Raw genomic sequence first — 22,459 nt, forward strand, 5'->3', positions numbered from 1 at the left:
ATCTGTGAGACTGGCTCCTTGATCCTCCCTTCTCCCTATCTGCCAGGTTTATACATCCCCCTCATTTTCTTTGACTCTTCTCTTTCTCTGCCCTTTTCTCCTCCCTGCTATCTTTTCTCCCTGAATTCAAGGTTTGTCCCACCTGTGAAAAGACTTGGTGTTGCAGGTGCTGTTAACCAGCTCACTTTGGCCTTTCATAGTGTTACCGTGCAGTTTCCTGGGTCCTGCTGCTCCTACCAGGTTCTTCTCCCCAGAATGACCCCAACTCTTCCTTCAAACATCTCTGAAGTGTGGCCACCTCACACATCAATGTCCCTTTGCTACCTGTGAAATCTTGCTCTTCCTTAGGGCACTGTAGCTCCTGTCAGTTTCTCCCTGTCTTTATGAGAGTCAGCAATTTTGCTTGTCGTGCTCAGGAGTTTCCCAGGTCTGCTCTGTTAGCTAAGGCTTTTGCCAGGCCCTAGTCACCAGCTCGTGCGCCTCAATGCATTCCCTTCAAGGCGTCTGCATGTGGCATCATTTTCTCCTGTCCTCTTCCTAGCCTTGATGTGCCAGTCTTCTCCATCCTGTGGTGGCTCTGAGCACTCTCCTCTCTGACCAGGCACAGTTCCAGCCCTTTGAAGTGATTCCCTTTGTGCCCAAGTGGCCTAGCGCAGCCTCATTTTGCAGGTCCTGGGCAAGGAAGTTCTTGCCTTGCCCAGGAGATCAAACTGGGCTGAAAACATGGTTAACTGCAAACATAGGCAACTTTATTTCAGCAACTAAGTCAACATTAGCATTTGCATACATGCAGAGGAGCAATGTGGGCAGGACAGAGCAGGTCTTTGGCATTGAGGCGGCCTTTGGATCAGCAGCCATTGCCTCAGCAGGAAAGAGTCGTGGTCCCATGCAGCCTGCACTGGATTCTGTCCATTCTCCTGCTCAACCTGTAATTCCCTTTAGGTTCTTCAGGAGCTCCTTGATCTGAGCGAAGAATTCCACCAGCAACTTGACTGGAAATGGGCACTTGTTAATCTCTTTCACTGGTGTTGGTATTGGACTTAGGTTTTGAGTGGGGGTTGGTTTTGGCCACGGCTTATGAGTGGGGAGTGCTGTTGGCCATGGCTTATGAGTGGGTGGTCGGGTTGGCCATGGCTTCTGAGTGGGCCATGGGGCATTTGTATGATGACTCCAGGGTTGCGAGGCGGTTGTATGACTCCATGCCCGAGAAGCCTCTACTTGTGGAAGCAGTTCCATCTGGACCAGAATCCAGTCATAGAAGTGCTGAACAGAGGTATATATTCCAGGCTGTTTTGCTCTGGCACAGCCTCTTCCCCAGCTGGTCACTCCGACGACCCAGAAGAAGTCAGCGTTGTTGTCTTTGCACATGAGAGGACCACCACTGTCACCCTGCAGAGGAGCGAGAGGATTAAGGACTGGGTGGCCCCTGTCAGCACTGGGGCTGCCCTCCTCTCTCACAGCCCCTGCCAGAGCTGTATTCCCAGCAAAGCAAGGCTCAGCTCAGGTGCTGGAGCCTCCAGAAGCTTGGCTGGGAGTGGGCTGGGGGCCTGTGAAGTCAGGCTCTCTCTCAGCTCTGCACAGGGATCCTGGATGTGCAGAGGACAGATGTTCCAGCATCATCATCTGGACCTCTGGGTTGCCATGAGCACTAGTAGGGCTTTCTGGGCAGAGTGCCAGGCCTCTGGGACAAGGGAGGCACTGGGCAATGCCCTGCAGCTGGGGAATGGGTGGGAAGCCCCAGCAATGGTGGGGAGCCAGGGCTGAGAGTGACTGGCCAGGGAAAGCAGGCACCAGGCTGTGCTGGGGCGCTGCTGCCCACGTTGCTGGGAGCTGAGTGACTCATCACATGCTCCTACCTGGCAGGTGTCGATGCCACCCTCCGGGTAGCCAGCACACAAGTTGTGGGTGTGGATGGCCCCTGCGTACCACTCGCTGCTGTTGCAGACCTGGACACTGATAAGGTGGACCTTGGCCTCCTGCAGGACATCGCTTGATTTTTGAGCTGTGAGCACAGAAAGAAATGAGGACACAGCAGCTCACTGCCACTTCTCCTGCCCTGTCTGGGGATGATCCCCTTCCCTAGGGCTTGGCTTTGCCTCTGCAGAGGTGCTGGAATGCTCTGCCCCTGCTGTCTGCTTTTAGGGAGCGGGCAGCCTGACTCTGGCTTTGGCCTCTGCTGTCAGGAAGCCCGACCCATCTTCCCAGTGTGTCGAGCTTGCCCTCCATTTTTGGAAACTCACATCTTGCAGTGGTGGCACCCCAGCCAGCGACATAGCAGGTTTCCAGCTCTGCCACATTTAGCGTGGCGTTGGGCACACAGACCAGCTGGATGTAGGGGCTGCACAGGACAGGCTCGTTCAGTTCCAGCAGCGCGATGTCATTGCTCTGGTCAGAAGTGCCGTATTCCTTGTGAACCAGCAGCCGCTTGATCAGGCGCACCTCGGCCCCAGGGCCCGGCTCAGTCAGCTGGGTGGCCCCGATCAGCAGGCGCATGGCGCTGATGTTCCTGAAGGCACGTGGAGAGAGGGGTGAGAGGAAGCAGAGCCTGGAGCTCTGACAGCGCAGCAGTGACCAGCCTTCTGCTTCTCAAGGCAGAAAGAAAAGCAGTACTATGGAGGTGGTGACTGCTCTAGCATGTCTTAGGCTCTGCCAGTGTCAGCTGGAGGCTGCTAGGAAGTAGCGGCATGTGCCCAGACTTCTCCTGAGCAATCTCTCAGCTGGGCTCTGCATTGCCCAGGCACTGGGCACACTGCAAAGAAATGAGATGGGAGCAGCATACGGTGCTGCTGACAGGGCACCTGCTGATGTTGTGGGGATATCCCTGTTCTCTGCTCCTCCTTACCTGGAGTCGGCAAAGCAGTGGGCTGCAGTGAGGACCCACTGTGTGCTGATGAGGGACCCTCCGCATAGATGCCCCGTGCCCGATACTGAGGGATCTTGGATGCTAACAAGCCAGGGCCAGGCCCCTGCCTTGGCACTTGTGCCACCCACGACGCGTGTCATGCCTTGCTCATCATCAGAAGTCAAAGGCCGGAGCCCACAGCTCCCTCTGCAAGCAGAAAGTAATTTCCATCCTGCTCCATGGCTTGCTGCTGCTCCAGCAGAAGCTCCCCACAAGGTGTGCAGGGACAGCAGGCCAAGGAAGGCCATGGCGTGTGTGCCTGTCCACAAGGAACTGAGGCTTCCCCCACAGGGTTCGGGAAGCTGTGGCCTGACAACGGAGGACAAGTGGGCCCTCTCCAGGGAACCCCTGAAATGTTGCCCAAGCTCCCTCCCAGAGCCCAGGGCTGCTTACTCGCAGGTGTTCCACATGCCCTGCACAGGCCTGCACGTGGCCAGCAGGACAAGGAGCCAGAGCAGCAGCATCACTGCCCGTGGCTCGTGTCAGCTGGGAGAGCGAGGCCTCTGTGCGCCAGCACAGCCACAGCCACAGCGCCCACAGCACCCACGGCACCCTCGGCCCCCGGGGCTGATGTCACAGAGTGGCCGGTTCCATGTTCTGGGCACTGCGGCCTCTGGCACAGGGAGCAACATGGAACCATAGAATGGTTTGGGTCAGAAGGGACCTTAACAATCACGCAGTTCCAACCCCTGCCACAGGCAGGGACATCTCACACCAGAGCAGGCTGCTCAAAGCCCCATGCAACAGGGACTCGAACATTTCCAGGGATGGGGCGGCCACAGCTTCTCTAGGCAACCTGTGCCCATGCCTTACCATCCTCACAGTTGAGAATTTCTTCCTTATACCTATTCTAAACCTGCTCTCTTTCAGTTTGAAACCATTCCCTCTTGTTCTACCACTACTTGCTCTTATAAAAAAATCCCTCTCCAGCTTTTTTGTAGGCACCTCTGCTTGAGGGATGAGGGTGTGCAGGGTCTGGGGCACAGGAAAGTGCAGATGCATTTGACGGCAAGATGGACAGTTTTGCTTTCATTCTTTAAAATACGAAAATTTGACTGACTTTTCCTATCATGTAGTACCTAAGTAAAAAAGTCAGTTTGGTCATGTATGTGTGGTATTTTGGCCTGAACATCTTAAATGGAAGATACCTGTGTCCCTGCTCTCCAGGATGACTTCTCAGCCGCAGTCAGCACCCTCCTTGAAGGACTATAAATGCTAAGTACTGCCTACAAAGAACAAGGCATCGAGAAAACACTGATGAAAGCACATGGTATTAAGAAGCATTGATATATAACTGATAAAACCTAGTTTTGCTTCCCATGCCAGCCCATATATTCTGAAAACCTCCTGAAGAACCTTAACTAAACAAACAAAAAATATGTAATCAAAATGGCATCTAAATATTAACCTGTTGACTGATACAGATGTATACAATTAATATTAATACACGTATTATTCTAGTCCCATCGTGCCTTCTACCCCTTTTTCTGTTTTCAGACAGAGCAAGGAAAAGACACACACAAAGAAGAAAAAAATGAGAAACTTGAGAAAGAGTCAAAATCTGTATTCACAAACCAAATTAAATTTTTGGACACCTCAGTGTTTGAGCACTTTCTTTTCAATCTTATTGGAAATGCCCAGTTTTCAAAGAGCACCTGTCCTCCCAGAGCGATGGTTACTGTGACGTGTCAGTGCTAGCTGAACATCTGCCGTCACTTCCTATTTTTGGAAATGTAGGCCCCCATGAGTTTACACTTTTTGGATTGTCAATCTCTTTCAAGGAGTTGGCGAAAGGTTTGCATTTGCATTGGTTTTACTTATCTGAGTCATTTTCCCATTCTTATGATAACCCTTTTTCTCAGTGAGAGGTTGAATTTCTGGTGTAGTAATATCCATCCACATAAAAATGAGGGCTCAATACATTTTAAAAGAGAGTAGTTTAATCATTGATGAAGGTACAATATTTTGAGTAAGTCTTAAAACCAGCAGAGGTCACACATGGGTTTCTTCCTTCCCCTTTTCCTCTTCCAACATTTTTTTTTTTTCTTTTTTTGCTTGTTTGTTTTCTGCTGCCTGTACAGCTGGATTTTTGATACTACAAGGCAGCTAAACTTCATGGGTGGAAGATACTGAAAAGTAACTGTTTGAACAGACCTAGTGATTCTAAACACATATTTTCCTGTGAAAATTTATGCTGTGCCCAGAATATGAAATGATGCTGGTTTGCACAAGTTGGCAAAATTATAATGCATCATTTTAGTGACAAACAGGAGAAATTAAAAGTATGTGCATGTGCGGTTTTTTGTTGTTGTTTTTGAGGTTTTGGTTTGGTTTTTTGGTGGGTTTTTTTGGGGGGGGGGTTGTGTTTTTTGTTTTTTTTTTTTTTTTAAGATGGATACAGCAGTCAACACATTCAGAGGAATCTCATACAATGTTAGTTGAGTAATGTCAGCCAGAACCACAACTTCTGCTGACATAAGGGTCGTCTAGAAAGTTCTCTTACTAGTGAAGATGCTGAACAGCTGAATATCTGAATGGGATATATGTCTCACGCTGATTAGAAATTTACTAGAGAAATACAGACTTTGGATAAACTACATTGTTCCTATCTTCTCATTTCAGCCTGTAGAAGCATCCTGTGTGTGTGGGTATAAACACTGGTATCTAGGACAGATGTTAAGTAGATATTAGTATTTGTTAATTCATAGAGTTTTGTAGTAGCATGTCTTGCAATTAGTTGAGACATGTTTCAACTCTAATCAATTCCCAAACAACAAAAAAAAATAAACGAGGGTACTTAAAAACCAGTTGGAAGTGGGTGATCAGACTCTTCCATTAATTAGGAAAAAATCAAAGAGACAATGGAAGCATGTACTGCAGAAGCACCAGTGACTGCACCAAATTAGCTCAAATCAACAAAAAGTTAATTAAGTAAACATAATAATTACCTACAATGTATTCTTAAAAGATAAGAGGAGCACAAAGTATCTGCAACTTCCAGAACAGTGGGAACTGAAACAGTGGAAGATGCTGGAATACTCCAGGACCTGGTCCAGGCCCTGGCTGTGACACACAGACAGGCACATGGACACAGAGGGTGTCCAAGCTGAAGATGTTCAACTCCACTGTCAGCTTTGGCTTCTCAGAAGACTTGGGATGCTCCATAATACCGGGCAGGGATAAATAACTGAGCCATTCATTACCACGAACCAGTTACCTCCAGTCTCCAGGTGTGGTCGCGTTCCCCAGAAGCTAAGAATCCACACTTATCAAGAATCCATGCCCACCAGCTCTCTCATTTTCCAAACTGCAAAAAACCAAACAATAATAAGGCCCAGGACAACCATCAGTCCAAATTTTTCACTTCAAGTCAAAGAACTGATTTGACTTTTGATTTTTAAAGGACAACTATCATGGCTTTTAAGCAATAATCTGCAGAAGAGATAAATAGCACACTTAGGATCTGCATGATTTATTTGGCAAAGCCTATTAGTTCTTTCTGGAGCAAATTAATAATAATTCTCATCTGTTTGTCAGTGAGAATTTAATGTAGGCTGAAGAGTCATTAAGAGTTTTCTTCACATGGAAGTCTGTTCAAAACAGAACAAAAAAGATGAGTTTGAGAAAAACGCTTAATAAACTCTTCTTTAAATGAAAAGTACTCAAGACTTGACTGTTAATCAAAAGAACATTACTTACCTTACTCAGCATCTCTGCATCAGAATCTGGCAGCAAGTTTTAAAAAGGAACCCTTATCTCTTTTTTTACAGTCATAATTTATAACAGCTGAATTATTGGCTATAAATACTCTTTTCTTTCTGCTAATATAGTATGCTTCTGGGATTGTTCAGAGCTAATATTTTTTTACTAAGAGAATAGACTCCCAAACTGAGGCTTCTGTAAAAAAAAAAAAAAAATTAAAACACGTTTAAAGTAGTAGCTATTCTAAGAATATCAGTGTGTCATCTTAACAGACGAAATTTTATTTTCACTAGCATTAAAAAATATTGAAATTTCTCACTAAATTTTTTTAAACATAGGAAGCTGCTTCTTGCAATACACTGGAGCATATTTATGCATATACCAAGATTCATATTCAATTTAAATATAAAAATTCAAAAGGAATGAGTTAGCAGAGTGAGTTTGCTGTTGAAAGTGGAGAGTTAGATTAGCAAAATACATTCCTAAAAATATGTGAAGTATCAAATTAGAGAACATAGACGATAATGGTTTAATATACATCATGATACACGTGGAGGAGTTCTTCTACAGGTACTATGCATCTTACTTTAAAACAACAACAAAAAAACCCTACCAAAAAATCTTCTGAAAAACTAATACCAGCAAGATTTGAATTTTGTTGGGTTTTTTTGAAAATGCCCTAATAGATACTTAAAATGAAATGATTTGGGACATTGATATGTGATATTGTAGCTATGTAGAGCTCTTTATGCCTTTTACAATCAGAGAGGTTATGTTAGTGTTTTGTGTCACAAACAGGCACTACCTGATCCCAAACATGATAAAGGTTGGGCTCCACTGACTGCAGCGCTTCTGTTCTGTTCCCTGACTCACACAAAATCTCCTGTATCACAATTCCCCTATGGTCTTACACCTGGAGAGGCCAGAGGGAGGGGAGTTTGTGAGCACAGGATGGCACAGTACTGTGGGATTTGGCTCCAGCTCCAGCAGAGATCCACGCGCAACGCTCACAGCCAGCCGAGCTGGAAAGATACAGGCTTCTCACATTAACACTCTGTGAGCTGCAGCAAACAGAGTTACTGTATTAGCTGGCTCAAATTGTGTCATACTCTTATTTTTAGCATGCTATTATGCCTCTGGGATATATTTTATTTATCAGGGAATTGGACCTAAACAGATATTGTAGCTGTTTTCTAAAAAAGGGCTTTATGCAACTCGCTGTGAGCTACCTGAAAGACTGTATGTTTTGGGGAAGGGGTAAAGTGAATGTGTGAGGCAAATATAGTAGTCCTGAGCCACTTCTGGGAAATTACAGTTAATTTTTCAGACAGAGACCTAAAATAGATCAAAAAAGGGTTTTTTTGTAATTTTTATGAAGAAAAATAAAGGTTCTTCCAACATTTCTCTAATTTGAAGCAATATTATGAACAGAACAAGTGAGATTTTGCTGGAAAACTTGGCAAAATGTATCAACAGCAGTATGGGATTGCCCAGAGGACTGACAGTGACTCTAATGGATCCAGCAGTGAGCTTCAGGGTCTGCATCATGTGGGTGTTCCCTTCCAGGGGAGCTGCAAGTCCTAGCAAAGAACACAAGAACTGTAATTTACATGGGTTAAGTTGCTCAGTCCCAGCACAAAAAGCTGAGTTCTGCTTCCCCAAGCATCATCTTGGAAAGCTGCCCTGGTTTCTTGGCTAAAGGACAGGGTCTCTAAGAGAGCTTGGAGAGCAGATGAGAGCATCATCTTGGTGATGACACCAGGTTCAGTTAGGGACATCTAACTAGGAGAAGTTAAAATTTAAAAGAAGGGGAAAAAGACATTTTATCACTTACTTCATCAAGCAGTGTTGACAAGAAGTGGCAAAACTACACAGAGAAGGCACCAGGAAATAAAACAATTTTGTGACATCTTGGGTATGGGCTGTGCAGCAGACAAAGGAGAGAAACAGGGAAAGACTGCAGTCACAATGCTAAGGAACAGAGGGAGCACAGAACTGCAAAAGCTTTTGTCAATAGAATTCATACCCAATTATTGTCACAGCACTCTCAAATTTTATTTCCTGCATTCCTCCTGGCAGAAGGCCAGTTCTCACATGACCTCCATAATTTTTTTAATCCTATCAATGAAATTGTCTTTCCTTCAAGGAAGCCCATTTTCTTTCCTTTCAAGACAGCTGATTTCCCTTAGAAATGTTCCCTTGGAATCGTTTCACAAGAAAACTGACCATGAATAGCAAGTTTTCTCTTACAGGGATGAACCAGCACCAGCATGCTAACATCTGCAACTCTTTGATTTTGTGACTATTATACTAGAGGTAGCCCACCCACACAGGATGCCACCCAGAGGCTTTTTAACCTTTTCTTACCCAGCTGACAAATGGTTGTGCCAGGTGGCAGTTTTGAACACAGGCAAAGAGCAGATGAGATGCACCAGCACGGGATCCTTAAGAGATGCACGGCCTCTTCCGTGGGCTGCAGCTGCTGGGTATGGGTTGTCCCTGGAGCACGGATCACAATCAGTTCCTAATCTCACACCTGCTTCTGGTTGGGGCTAGCAACACAGTCAAAGTTCATCTGAACCTACCAGGCAGCCTAAGAATTCACAGGTTATTTTGTTACTTAACCAACCCAGGTGTTCCTATCAGCTCAGCAGGGCTCTTTTCTGCATAAGAATTCCAAAAGCCTTTGATTTACCTGCCCTCCCTGCCCCTGACTATGGTCAGAAGGCTAGGTGGCAGGGAGCAAAGTCTGATTCAGCAGCAGCAGCAGCAGCTATTGCTCATTTTCTTGTCAGTCTATAGGTCACTGGCTGGCGGAAATCTCTGTGGAAATGCATCTAAAAATATTTTGAAAACTTGGCCTCCACTGATGAGAAAATTAAGTGGTGACTTACACTCCCATCAGCTCCAGACTTGATTACTGCAATTTGATGGACTGAGAAGCTGATGTTCCACCGAGACTGCAAGTTGCTTAGGGGAGCAGCTGAGAGGCCTCATTGGCATTTGTTGTTTCCAACACATCTCTCTTGTCCTTTTAATCACTAATAAATTTAATTTCACTTCTCATTGAAGATCTCACTCTCCACCTTTCTGGCAAGAGGAACAATCCAGAGGCTGCTTTCATGATCTCTGCTGCAGCTCTAGATGCCAGCATGAAGCAGACCTGCCTGGAGCAATGCCTCCAACCTGCATTTCCCAGCATTGCTTTCCCTAGTCCTGCACAGCTTGTCCGTGGAAGTCCAGAAGATTCCTTACCGTCCCACAGGGTGCTGCCTGCTGAATGAGAATTTTACAGGAACAGGACATACCAGCTTGGAGGAATTTAAGTCCAAATGCCTCCTTGTAGAAGCCACAGTCTAATGATCACAAGCGATAATGTGGCTGAATCAAGAAAATGGCAAAGAGGAGACCACGTCCCTCTCCTGACATTGTTCTGACAGGATGCTGTAAGTTTTGGTCTGGGGACTGGGGCTGCCCCACAGAAATAGGGACAAAAGAGATTTGGTTTGTAAAATGCTGGAAAGGGCAGGCCATCAAATCTGAAGTAAAATACTCTTCATTTACTCTCATCATGTGCTACATTATCCCTGAGCTTTGTTAGAACAATGGCAGGGCTCTTCAAACAGCTTCCCTGGGGAGACTGCTCTGCAGCTTAACAACCTTGCTCTGGAGATGTGCAAGTGTAACCAAGGGCAGAATTTAGTCTCTTGTCTATTTAACGTGTTTGCGAGGGACTGCCTGTGTTCCTGGCACTTCATAATAACAGTAATATAAATGCATTTGGATTATAACCAAATGGAGAATCTATGATTTAGCCCTTTATTGTGTTGTAATTCCCAAATGCATCAGCATCTATTTAAGTGCAAAACAGTCTACAGTTTACAAAGCTGCGATTGTCTGCTGTAAGGGTTCTGTATGAGATTATGATTCAATACAAAACACAATTCAGTGTCTGAAATTTCATTTTTAATGGTAGAATAACATCAAAAAAAGTAGTTCTTTCTCCATATGCAGTCTTGCAAAAAAATGTATCCCAGGGACTTGGCCCTTTCTAGTCATTTCTACATATATAACTGCTCATCTCTTATGCACGTATGCACTCGCACATAAATCAATGTGCTTGCAGACAGACCATATTTCATCTTGCCTTCTAACCTCCCGCTGTCAAGATATTTCCACAGAAAAATGTACACAAATAAAACTAACAGCTCCTTTTTCCCTGACTGCCAGAGTAATGTAGGGGACTACTTCTGTAAAACCAAAATCCTTCTGCTCTGTGAACAAGCACAACTGTGCAGCTTCTGCTGAGATTGCCTTTCTACCACATAACCTGTTCACACTAACTAGTGGATCAACGAGAAAAAACACAATCACATCTTTGATTTTAATGGCATTAAAAATTATTTATCTTGATAAGTTACTGGAGTCATCAAAAGCTTTTCAATTTAGTGCACAAAAAGGGAAGTAAAATGTTTGAGTAACTCAACACAAAGTGCTAACATTCCCCCTGACCTCTGAAGTGCTGTTTTATTGTTTAGGTGGTTTTTTTTCCTCTACTCTCATTAAATGGGATTATAGAGATGCAGAAATGAACTAGAGAATCTTCATGTTGTAACATGGGCGAAGTTCTCATTTGCCATCAGTTTGGCCTGATTATGTTTAATATCTATTAAATTTAAAGACAAGAAGTTGAAAAGATTCAGAACTGTTTTAACCCTTTACTGAAAAACTGTTTGGGTTCCATGAATTAATTTTCATTTGATGACAATTAGCAGTATTCTGAGGACTTTCTTTCCTCAAGTTCATAAAGTATCTCCAGACAGTTAATGGACTTTTTTTAAAAAACAAGCAGTTTAAAAGCTCACTCACAAAAGAATAAAACAGATAACAGAGGCAAAAATTTGACCAAGAGGATAAATAATTTTATCTTGTTTTCCCTTTAACAAAATTGAACTCAAACCCACTGTGTTTATTAAAGACATATAAAAAGTCATAAAACAAACATCTTAACAGTCTTCAAACATAACAGAATTGATGTACACAATTAAGTTTCATTAAGTATGGATTTAAAATATGTATTTCAGTTTAGCTTGATATTCCCTTTAGACCAACACCTCCAACACTCATACATGATATTTAAGCTGCCCCAAAGCAATCAACAAGGACTTTGTAAAGACTCTAACAAAACTATATGGTAAAACAGTTTGGAATATTCTTAAATGTGGAAAAAAAAACCCCAAAAAACAAAGGATGTTTTCAATGGAATCTAAGCTAGTTGTTGGAAGTACTGAAAGGCAGAGATTCAGTACACAGAGGTAGCTCAGTAAGGGTACTTGCAGTGTTCTGACTATTTAGCATTGACACAACCACAGTCAGCTACTGTCTGCTTGAACTCTTCCCATGTACTTTAAAAAAGGGAACACTCCTTTTGGGCCTGTTGTCTTGCCATTCAAAACCAACAGGAAGAGTCATCGATTTCAGTGGGATTGGGATTAACTCTTTATATACTCTGGAAATTCAGGTTTATGGAAGCAGAACAAAAAGAAACTGTCCTGAGCTTGGAAGCAGTCCCCTGCGGCAAGCAGGGCTTTTAAGCCCAGAGGATTTTTTTCCCACATGTAACCAGTTACTACCTAGAATGTTTAAGGAAGCGGAAATTTGAATTTGGCCCAAGAACTCTCCAGTTCCTCACAGGCTGGCCTGTTGATGGATCTGCCTGTGCTATCTGGGGATGCACTGATCAAACTGTGAGCTCACTGCCCACTGCCCAGTAGGAGGAGAGCAGAGCCCTGGGGACACAAGCAGTGGACAGTGTCCCTCAGCCCTCTCGCCTGCTCAGCAGGGAGAGCTTGACTGCCCTCCACGGAAGGAAAGAATTCAGCATGTGCCACCTCCTGTACCTTTGCCCCATGGTCCTTTTATTGGTGATGCCAGTACTGAACAGGATGATGCTGTCAGCTCCCCGTAGGGGAGGCAGCAGGAAGTGGCCATCAGGTAAAGCATCGAGGATTGGTACCAGATTACTTTTTTCCTGTTGTTCACAGGGCTGGAACTAACAGACTAGGTAAACCAAGCACATTTTATTTTCACTAAGGCAAAAGGATATGAATTTCACATGCCTATGGTCACACAAAAAGATCTTCAGTTTGTGTAAAGGCTTGTAGCCTTATTAGAGCTCCAATAATTCACATTTGCTGAAGACTTGCTCCGAGATGTTTGCACTCAGCTGCACCTTTAGCTGCAATGTTAACCATGACACACACGGAAGCTCTGCATTTATATTGATCCCACACTGACCTATTTCTTTCCTTACTTAATATTTTAATGCACAATTGCCAGCACAGTTTTTGCAGATGGGCACACCCCCAGTCTGGACTAGAGCATGTTTCTGAAATCTTCATCTCCCAGACAAGATGCAGTTTAAATATATGCCCGCATTCCTTTCTCTTCAATGCTTAGAAATAGTATTTTGTATTCTTTTTTTACATAAGTTTATTAGAAAGAGTAATATTATTTTTTAAAAAGTTGTGACTGATTGTCAAACAAGCTAAGATAGTGTTTCTGTTACTATTCATTACCAAGGCAGCAATAGAGAAAACGTAGCTTGGCTTACTACAATAAAGACTCTGTTTCAATATTAGCATCCTAAATTCTCTGTGCAGGTTTCCGTGCATTGCACAGGGGGAAGGAAAAGAAAAGAAAGAAAAACAAAAATTTGTGTTCTTCAGGGGTAAATTGTAAAAAGATCTCCTAGCTGCAAACACAAATACTTCACTCATAAACCAAGCACCAGACCATTTCTTTGAAGAAGCTTATGAGGCATTTAAGATATACAATGGCACAATATCATACAATGGAATTGAAAGAATTTTCTTGGGAAACCATTAACTTTGAAGGAATGTCTAGACAACTGTGTCAACAAATGCAAATAATTCATGCTTTTCAGCTTCTATCCATTGGATGGCCCCATGCTGAGTATACACAAACTCAGAAGAAAAAGGCATGTCACAGTCATATGACTAGGGAGTGTAACAGAGTCACACAGAAATTCAAGTCAATCTCAGAAAAAACCTTCAGAAAGCTCTTCCCCAGGGTAAGCCAGCAGTGGGATAGGCTTCTGGTCATTTTGGCTAGTTTAGAACAGTGACTTGCAGCTGGTACACCCTGGCTTCAAAGCAAGGGCAACGGAAGAACCAGCTGTCAGTCATGACCATTCACTCAGTTAGAAAAATAAACTAAAGGACTCCAAAATACTGTACAACCTCTTGCAGTAACCAACAAAGTGGCTTCTGAAAACAATCCTTTTGCCAAAAATGCATCTGTAAGGCACTTAACAGGTATCTTTTAATATATATATATATATATAAAAATAAAATATGCACTGAAGCAACATTCACAAAACCCACTTGTGTCAATTGTCCGTGTGTACAGTATAGTACATATATACATTCACTGTGACACAGGCCATCTCCACAATTATACCTTCACGGGTGCTTTGGGCTGCCTGGTTAACTTCAGTGCCTGTGAACAGGAAACAAAACAGTCAGTTTTTTATACCCTTAAAAGACAAGCAACAGCACAAGGTAAGATTCTCATTTAGAAGGGGCAACAAAACATCGTGTGTACTTCTAAGAGGCTGAGAGAGGAATCAGCGTGCAGCTGACAGGCTGTGGGTTCTGAGATGATGCTTTTGTCTCTGATAGCCCATCACAACCTCCACTTACACAGAGAGCCTTAACAGAGGAACCACAAGGACTATGGCTACAGTGCCAGTGAAGGAAGCAGAGACGGGTCTCAGATGCATTTTAGAAAGCAGCTATTTGGACCCCACTCAAACCACTTGTGGCACAGATAGAAGAGCTTCTGACCCACTTAAGGAACGAGAGTGAAAAAAATTTGTGCCAACACCTTTGTGTCCCCTGGCTTCCTTCCACATGGCTCAAAGCCTGCTCAGAGGGTAAGCACTGCTGCAGTGGTGGATGTCATGCACCTCTGATATTTATACCTTCCTTTCTGACAAAAGGGAAGGATAAGCCAAAATCCATCAGTCCAGAGGTGATCGTATGCCAGGGGACACCTGACATCTTTGTAGCTCTACTGTTGCTGAGGAAGAAAGAAACCCCACGACTTTTTTGACAGCAGGGTTCAGGTCTGTGCTCCTCTCAGCGGCCAATTATGGTCGCTGAGTTATTTATTCAGTGTGTGACAGAAGTTCAACTCATGCTTCCAGTCTGGCAGGAAGCAGGCTCTCTAAGTAAGGAGAGAAATGCAATAGGCTTAGAAGGTGGTAGGTTTTCAGCTGCTCCTGTACATCAGTGTGGTCACTGGGAAGGATGCTGGCTGTTGGTGTGCTCTGCAGCAAAAAAAGCTCTGTGCCTTCTTATGTGGGACAAATTGCCCCAGGTGAGAGGGAAATTACAGAAATTAGCCAATTCCTGAAATGGAACTTCCATTTTTCTGAAGTTTTTTGGGTGAAGAGCCCTGACAGACTGGCATTTGTCTGACTTCTCGTTTCCAGCAGGTTGGCTAAACAAGCAATTTTCAGTCTGAGAGATGCCTGATGGGGCTTCTTATTGTAGATATTAACCTTTAATATTGTACATTTAAAGCTTGTAAGCACTGCTTGAAAATCACTCCAGCACAAGTGTAAACCCTTAAAAAAACCCCAAACCTTTAAAAATAAATGGGCTATACTACCCTCAGAAACACCAGCATTTAACTATTGTTAAATCCAGTCCTTTGAGATTAGTCTTTTGGATATTATTCAGCAAGAGACTTTGGAGAGAGAGACATCATTCCACACTTTGTTTGGGGAGACAATTCTTTAACTTTGTAGTTTGGCAGATTCTGCTGCCATATTTACAAAGTAGAAATACCTTAGTGTAGATGAACCTCTAAATATTTAAATTCAATTTCATACAACCCGATCACATGTACTATCATAATTAAGTAAGAATGTCACTGCAGTTGAGTACTGTGACTGGATAACCGCCTCCCCCTGCAAGAGAGATGCCAAAATGAAGCCAAGGTGTTTGTAGAAAATAAACATCAAGGGTGATGATGACATGTTTATTTTCAAAGTGGGAGACCATTATCCAGTCACAGCATTCACTTCTATTATACTTATTGCAACTGTACCAGACCCAACCTCATTGATTTTTTTCAAAGAGTAATTAAATAACATTTGTGAATAATACAGAAGACCAACTGAAGAAACTGCTGCAACAGAACAACAATCCCCCGAAGTGGTTCTACAGTGGCATTACAGTCTGATTAGCACAGGAGGTTTATTTGATGCTTAATGAATAAGAAACTAGTGCTGGTGAACTGTAAATCTCTCCAGTACTGGTTGACTGTTCTGATGCTCTGTTTAAAGGCTGTTTTAACTTTCAGCAGCTGACAGCAGCCCCTAAAGGCCATTACTGTCCTGAGAATCAGGGAGGTCTGGATGAGCTCCAGCCCCACTCTTGAGATGCTGAGGAGATGTCAGCATTGCAGGGATCATTCTATCACCAGCAGCATTAACTTTAGGCTGTCTTTCTGCAGGAATAGCATGGAATTTTCTTTATGCCACCCATAAAGTCTCCTGATAATTTCTGATTAAAAGAAAAACCCTGACTTTCAGAGTGATGGCTAATTGCCACTGGATTCTCAGATTTTCATTTTCACATACTCAGACCAGTATAAATTAACAAGGTCTGATTTCTAAACACAGTTCCTGAAAACTGAGAGTTTTCATGCTTTTTATAGTTCAGGTAACACATGAAAATCACTGATTTGGGGAATTTGATCATTCAAGATAGCAAGGTTACTTTAGTGGTGTGAAGCTGTAAAATGACAGCCATTGGATTTTGCTGAAAATTGGAAATATGAGCGTTATCCATAAAATTTCTCCACTGATAAGCGGAGAATGCAGGTTGCTGATGGAGCTGGGCTTCCCACAGTAGGTCCCAACCATCACTGAAAATGGCTGCCAAAGGTTGCTTCAGTTGCTGCAGCTTCTTGATCATTATTATCTTAGACCATTAAAAGACAGCATTAAAGTCGATTTCATGGACTAGCTTTTTGCAGGGTGGTTACTCTGAGAACCTGATGAAACCCACTGCAATTACTTCACATAGATCACAAAATGGCTGTCAGAGGTCAATACCTTCAATCTGTACTGAAATAAGCATAATTTGAATCAGCGGTGCTGATTCCAAACCCTCTAGGTTATAGTCTATAATCCTACAAGTTATCCCATGCCTAATTTTGCATGAAATGTGATGCCCCAGAGTGTTGTAGACTTCTTGTTATTGTAAAGGGTGACCCAAGTAGGGCAGGGGGGTGGGGAAGTTTTCATCCTGCTTCAATCCACTTCAGAAAGTGTCCTTATTTTACCTCATTTCCCCAGCTCCCATGCCAGCCAACACATCTTTGTCACTTCTCCATAAAGGAGATCCAAAGCTGTGATCATTAGCCAGCTAATGGATGGAGACATTCTTATGGGGCATATTCTGAATTCATAATTTGAATGAGTTTGTAATTTAAATTAACTGTAGAGGTCTATCTTCAAGCTTTGAACTTTTTCAGAGTCTTCTCAGCCCACTTTTCAAGGAGGATAAAGTTCTATGCTTCTAATTCGATACTGCTGTGACTATCATTTTTATAGATGAAGCAACAAAATAGAAAACTCCCTACCACAGGATCACCAAGAAGGAACCCCAGGACTTCAGGACATGTGTTTAGATATTTTTCCCCTCACAGCACACTTACCATTATAAATCAAATCCAGCAATTCGTACCTTTTGCCTAGAAACCATCCAGGATTTTATCGTTGGTACCAACAGACTGCCAAGAAGGATCTGAGCAGGATGATAGATGAGCAAAGGGACGGAAATTAAGGACAGGTGCTCATAACCCGCAAATACTATCTTCAGCATGGGAATCCCTGCAGGCAGAAAAACAGGAGACAGACTCTCACCTCAGACTTTGAGCTCCAGATAAAAGCAAAGCACTTTATGTTGCATTGACATTTCACAAAAAAAAAAAAAAAAAAAAAAAAAAAAAAAAAACAAAAACAGAAACAAATTCCCAAAAATCCCAAAATGAAGACTCAAATGTTTTATATATTAAAAAATCCAACCCAAAGGAGCAAGAACGTGAATACAAAAAATACATGGCAGAGAAAGTTCTGTGACAGAAAGGGAGGAGTAGGGAATACCATAAAAGATCTTTTCTAATTATGCTAATATTACAGTAAATAAAAACTGCTGCTGAAGACTTGATATACAATACATTCTGCTGCAGCATGACTGTTCAGTTGCTGAGCACAGTTCTGTACTGCATATTTACTACTTCCTCTCACTGGGCTGTTTTGTATTTGCGTGATTGTCCTCCATCCAACCTGTCCAACTCCTGCTTGTAACCTTTGCAACCTTTGTTTGGTCTGTTTTCCACTGGAGGAGGGTCATGTTTTCCTTGTACATTCCCTCCAATTGGTGAGCTTCCAAACAAGAGCCTTCCCTGCTTTGACCGATCCATGAGACAGAAAAGGTTTAATCTGCTGGGTGAGCAATATGAAGTGATCCTGCCCACACAGCAGCTGGAGGACAGAAGTTGCTAGATGCTGGAAGAAGTGAGTGCTAAGACCTAGAGATGGGCCATTTTTCCTAAGAGCTGGAATTTGCACTCAGCAGTGCTAATTCTATCAGACATCTCCATGCACAATCTTCTCGCTTGAGGACGTGATATGTAAAATTAAATTTCATTCCCTTTTGCAGAAATGAAACCAATTATGCCTACTTTGAACATACTACTGTTCAAAATTATCTGTTTAAATCTTGGAACTTTGATACCATGTTCCACAAAGTGCAGGTGTGGGCAAAACCTGCAAACCAGCTCTGTCTTGCCTGACCAGATATTTGCATCGATGCCAACAAGAGCAGCTGCGATTCCTCAGGAGCCTCCTGAGAATGCACCTTATTTTCTCCCTCATCTTAAACAGATTCTAGGAATCTTTTGCTGGCATCAACCTTGCAGGGAAGCAGACTACATACAGTTTTCACACAGCTCATCCAAGTGTCTCACAGAATCACAGAGTGGTTTGGGTTGGAAGGGGCCTTAAACACTATCCTGTTCCACCCCCCTGCCACAGGGACATCTTCCACCAGATCAGCTTGCTCCAATCCCCATCCAACCCAGCTCTGCCTTGTCTCCTCTCTCAGCAATGACAAAACACTGAGCTTTGTGCCACATACCCTCCATTTCCACAGGAGGAGATGTTTCAGAACAGCCAAAGCAGTCATATTTATGCAAGCTTTTCTTCATATATTGGATAAACTCCCATTATCAACACCATTTCAGGTTTCCCTTAATAAAGCTGACTCCTCCCTATGTCAGCAAACAGCTTATTTGTTGAATATTACCACTTCACCAGTGTCCCACTATTGCTGACACGTGTCTAGGCTTGCTGAAATCTTCATGGTGTTTCCACAGCACCATTTCTTGTAATTATTATTACTAGCTTCATCATATTACATCACTAAAAACCTCATGCTTATGCTAGTAGCATTTACCTATGTGTATATTTCCAGGGATAGATTAAATCAAATAAATAAAGGCTTGCATACTTTATTTCAGTATTATAATTACCTTCAAAACAACATCATGGACCTATCACACAACTGCTTATTATTAACACTAATTTCTGGGGCTTGGGAATAAATGGCATTTAGATAGAAAAATGGGCATTTGCATTATGTTAAGGTATGTAATTTACCTCAAATGCCCATCATACTGTTTTTGTAAACAGATAAAGGTTTTATTGCCTGTTTCCAAGTTTCAACTTGACCCTTGTGGGTCCTTTTCTATTTTCTAATCACAGAAAAACACCCCAGAGTCCCAAGATGAACATGCTATATTCTGTTTGTAAGACAGTACCTGGTGTTTTGGTAGTGCAATTTCATCCACAGATCCAAAAACATTTTAGAAAGCTGAAGAGGGCTCCTACAGAGAATCAGAAACACTACAATGACTAGCCTAAGATCACACAGAAACTGAATGGATCCAAAGTGACTGAGACATGCTTTAGATAAGTGTACATTTTCTGAAAGAAAAGATAAGAAATTCCAGCCTAAAAGGTAAATCCTCTAGAGGAAAACTATTTCCGTAAGCTAGGAAAAGAAGATTAAAGTTGTCAAATATAAATACAAAATACTATAATTAGCGTGACAATATAATTAGATCACTGGGTGGAAAGAGGTTCTTAATTCACAGCTTGTTTAAATACATGTCACAACAATATGTTCCTGGAAGTTACTAATGTGCAATTAAAGTTTCTGTTATTTACCAGGAAATGCTAACTGGTGAAAAGAAGAAATAATAATCATTTTTGCATGTAAGGACTAGTCTAATGGAAAAAAAACCAAACCCAGCCTTGTTGCCTTTTTATGCACTTTCTGATCTTTATAATTCCAATTTTGCCAGCTGCAACTTTCTCAGAAAATATTTCGTGACAGAGATCCCCATACTGTAGTCACAAATGCTTGTGTCAGTACCATTACCACAAAGCTAAACTAAACAGCACAAGTTTTATTTATTTTTAAAAACACCATCTAAACTTTTTAGTAGCAATATGTAGTAGCTGCAAGCATCAGTATGACTGCTACTGTTTTCCACACATATAAAACCCATGCAAGTATCTAATGAGGAGAAACATGCTCTAATTGTTACTTTTACCTCTTTTAAAATGAAACACAAAAATAACTATGTTTTCCTCATATCTATATTTATAGATATATATAGACATAAATAAAAAAACACTTGGGAAAAAGCCAAACGCTGAAGGCTCATGCCACAAACACCCATTTGTGCTGCTGTGGTTTATGGAGTTACAGGCTTCCTGGTTCAACTCTCTGCCAAAGACCCTCACTCATATCATGAGACCTCAATAACAAAGTTCTCTTCTGTGCTTTGGTGCCAACTTGGGGGTTTAACAAGCACCCCATCCTCCTCCAAAGAAGTGGGATGAGAAAGCAGCACCCCACATGACCAGGACTACTGGGAGCTACAGCGGAAGGGAGAAGGAACAAAGATCATCCTACAGGTACCCCTTTCAAACAAGATCATTGGTATTCCCAGCTTTCTACCCCAAATTTCCCTCATCCCCTTTGTTTGGGTATGTTTCTCCCACCAGTGCTCCCCCATGTTCCCATCTTCCTCCTCGCTCTTCGGCCCTGGTATTCAGACGCTCTTTTTCTGTTTCTATTTTCTTCCTTCCTCCACTCCCATGCTTCCAGCCTCCTAGGGTTTGCTTCCCAAGACCTTTGATTTTGCAGACGTGTAAATTTGGGGTACTTCCACTAAAATCACTCAGCTCCACTAAGGGCAGGGGCATCAACATCACAGTCCCACTGCAGCCAAGAGAAGAAGACAGGCCTGTGACAGGGAGCACATTTTGGTTTTCTCCCATTTTTGTATCCTCACTCAGCTCTTTTTTTTTCCATATTAAGCACTTCGCAAACCTGAGGAAAGCAAAGAAAACACTGCTTATCCATGACATTCAACAACAGCAAGGAAGAGAGAAAGGACTGCTCTTATAGTCCAGTATAGGAAAGCCCTCTTTGCTCTCCATTGCTCCAGGGTATTCCAGTTTGGCTCCAAGGCTGTAGGTCATCAGCTGTGGCCAAAGGCCACTGTTTCTCTAATAACCTGCTCAACTGAAAGCTACTTAATCCTTCCCCCAGTTAGCATCCAGTATAGCCTCCCACATCCTCCCCTTTCCCCTTCGCTACTTTCACATTTCCTAAAAGGCCCATGAAAATATTAATGCTGCACTTCACTACATTTAGTTAACTGTAAAATAATAATAATAAAAAACCCTAAAAGATTTGAAGGTATTTTTAAGATAATTTAAATATAGGACTCTTTTCATCTAGCTATCACTGCAGTAATATAAATGAAGGAAATTAATTTTAATGCTCCAAGGTACTGATTCTGTGTCACTGTCACTGACAGGATCCAACTAGACTTTATGAGATGGCACTTGACTTTATGGAAGTGAGCACTATGCACGCATTTACAATTTTACAGGGACTTTAAGCTGTCATGCTGAAAAATGTTTATAAAACATTAATCAAAAAATGCCTCTTTAATACAATGCATTGTCTGAAAGATGTTAGAAGGCACATATTGTAAATGGATTCTTTTTCTGACTGAAGTAATTTCTACCAAAAGCCTTTCCCCACTGCTATACAAGTACACAGTGTGGAGAGATAAAGAGCACTTTCTCAGCACATTACTACCTGATCCAAACACTTGGGAAATCACTAATGTACAGCATGCCATATTTCCATGTCACACATGACACATTTGTCTAAAATTACCCAACAGAGTTTGACATTGCAGCATATTCCTTAGCAGAGCTTTCAACTGACATCTGCCAAGTAAGAACTTCAAGTAGGAGCTTTCTTCTTCTAACAAGCAAGTAAGAGTTTTCTTTTATCCTATACCCATGATGGAAGTGATAAAACAATAAGTACTGAAAATCAGGGGTTTTTTTCTATTTTAGTATGTTTATTTTATGCTTGCTGGATGTGTAAGCTCCCCTTAAAGCACTGTTTCATCATTTGCTGTTTTCTATCACATTGCAATGGGTTCAGAGAACTTAATAGAACATTTTTATTACCACCAGAACACAGGCCATTATCTCTCACATGCAAAGCAGAATTACTGCTAGTGCTCTACTAGCATACTTCATTGTATAGGTTTTTTCTCTTCAATGACTTCATAACAAACAACTTATCCTAAACCTTTAATGCCTACGTTACTTAAACATGCTCCACATCACAAAACACTGCAGCATTTCTTCTCAGG

At 42.5% G+C, this 22,459-nt stretch overlaps 2 protein-coding genes across 10 annotated transcripts in view; both read right to left on the bottom strand.

Moving 5' to 3' along the window:
• Window positions 1-727: 727 nt before the first annotated feature.
• On the bottom strand, window positions 728-3,609 carry LOC116443827 (acrosin-like). Of its 2 annotated transcripts, XM_032108474.1 has the most exons (5): window positions 3,296-3,609; window positions 2,843-3,049; window positions 2,241-2,506; window positions 1,857-2,002; window positions 728-1,389 (listed from the first exon to the last, which is right to left on the bottom strand). In XM_032108474.1, exons 1-5 carry the CDS (start codon window positions 3,364-3,366, stop codon window positions 922-924), a joined length of 1,158 nt encoding a protein of 385 aa, XP_031964365.1. In that variant the 5' UTR covers window positions 3,367-3,609; the 3' UTR covers window positions 728-921. The 2 variants fall into 2 exon arrangements, with proteins under 2 accessions (XP_031964365.1, XP_031964363.1); XM_032108472.1 differs by having other exon boundaries at window positions 2,843-3,385.
• A 1,643-nt stretch (window positions 3,610-5,252) lies between these two features.
• The window catches only part of SLC10A7 (solute carrier family 10 member 7), a 148,982-nt gene continuing 131,775 nt past the window's right edge, over window positions 5,253-22,459 (bottom strand). For 5 of the 8 annotated variants that reach the window (XM_032108481.1, XM_032108478.1, XM_032108480.1 and 2 more), the window contains 2 exons: window positions 17,389-17,534; window positions 5,253-14,125 (listed from right to left, as the gene is read on the bottom strand). In XM_032108481.1, coding sequence (XP_031964372.1) covers window positions 14,081-14,125; window positions 17,389-17,534 — 191 coding nt within the window. In that variant the 3' untranslated portion in view covers window positions 5,253-14,080. Of the gene's footprint in view, window positions 14,126-17,359; window positions 17,535-19,525; window positions 19,592-22,459 lie in introns of those variants that run through there. The other 3 variants (XR_004240070.1, XM_032108476.1, XM_032108482.1) reach the window with 3 other exon arrangements.

This window comes from Corvus moneduloides, chromosome 5 (assembly GCF_009650955.1).
Source record: "Corvus moneduloides isolate bCorMon1 chromosome 5, bCorMon1.pri, whole genome shotgun sequence".
In the NCBI taxonomy this organism is placed as follows: Eukaryota; Metazoa; Chordata; class Aves; order Passeriformes; family Corvidae; genus Corvus; species Corvus moneduloides.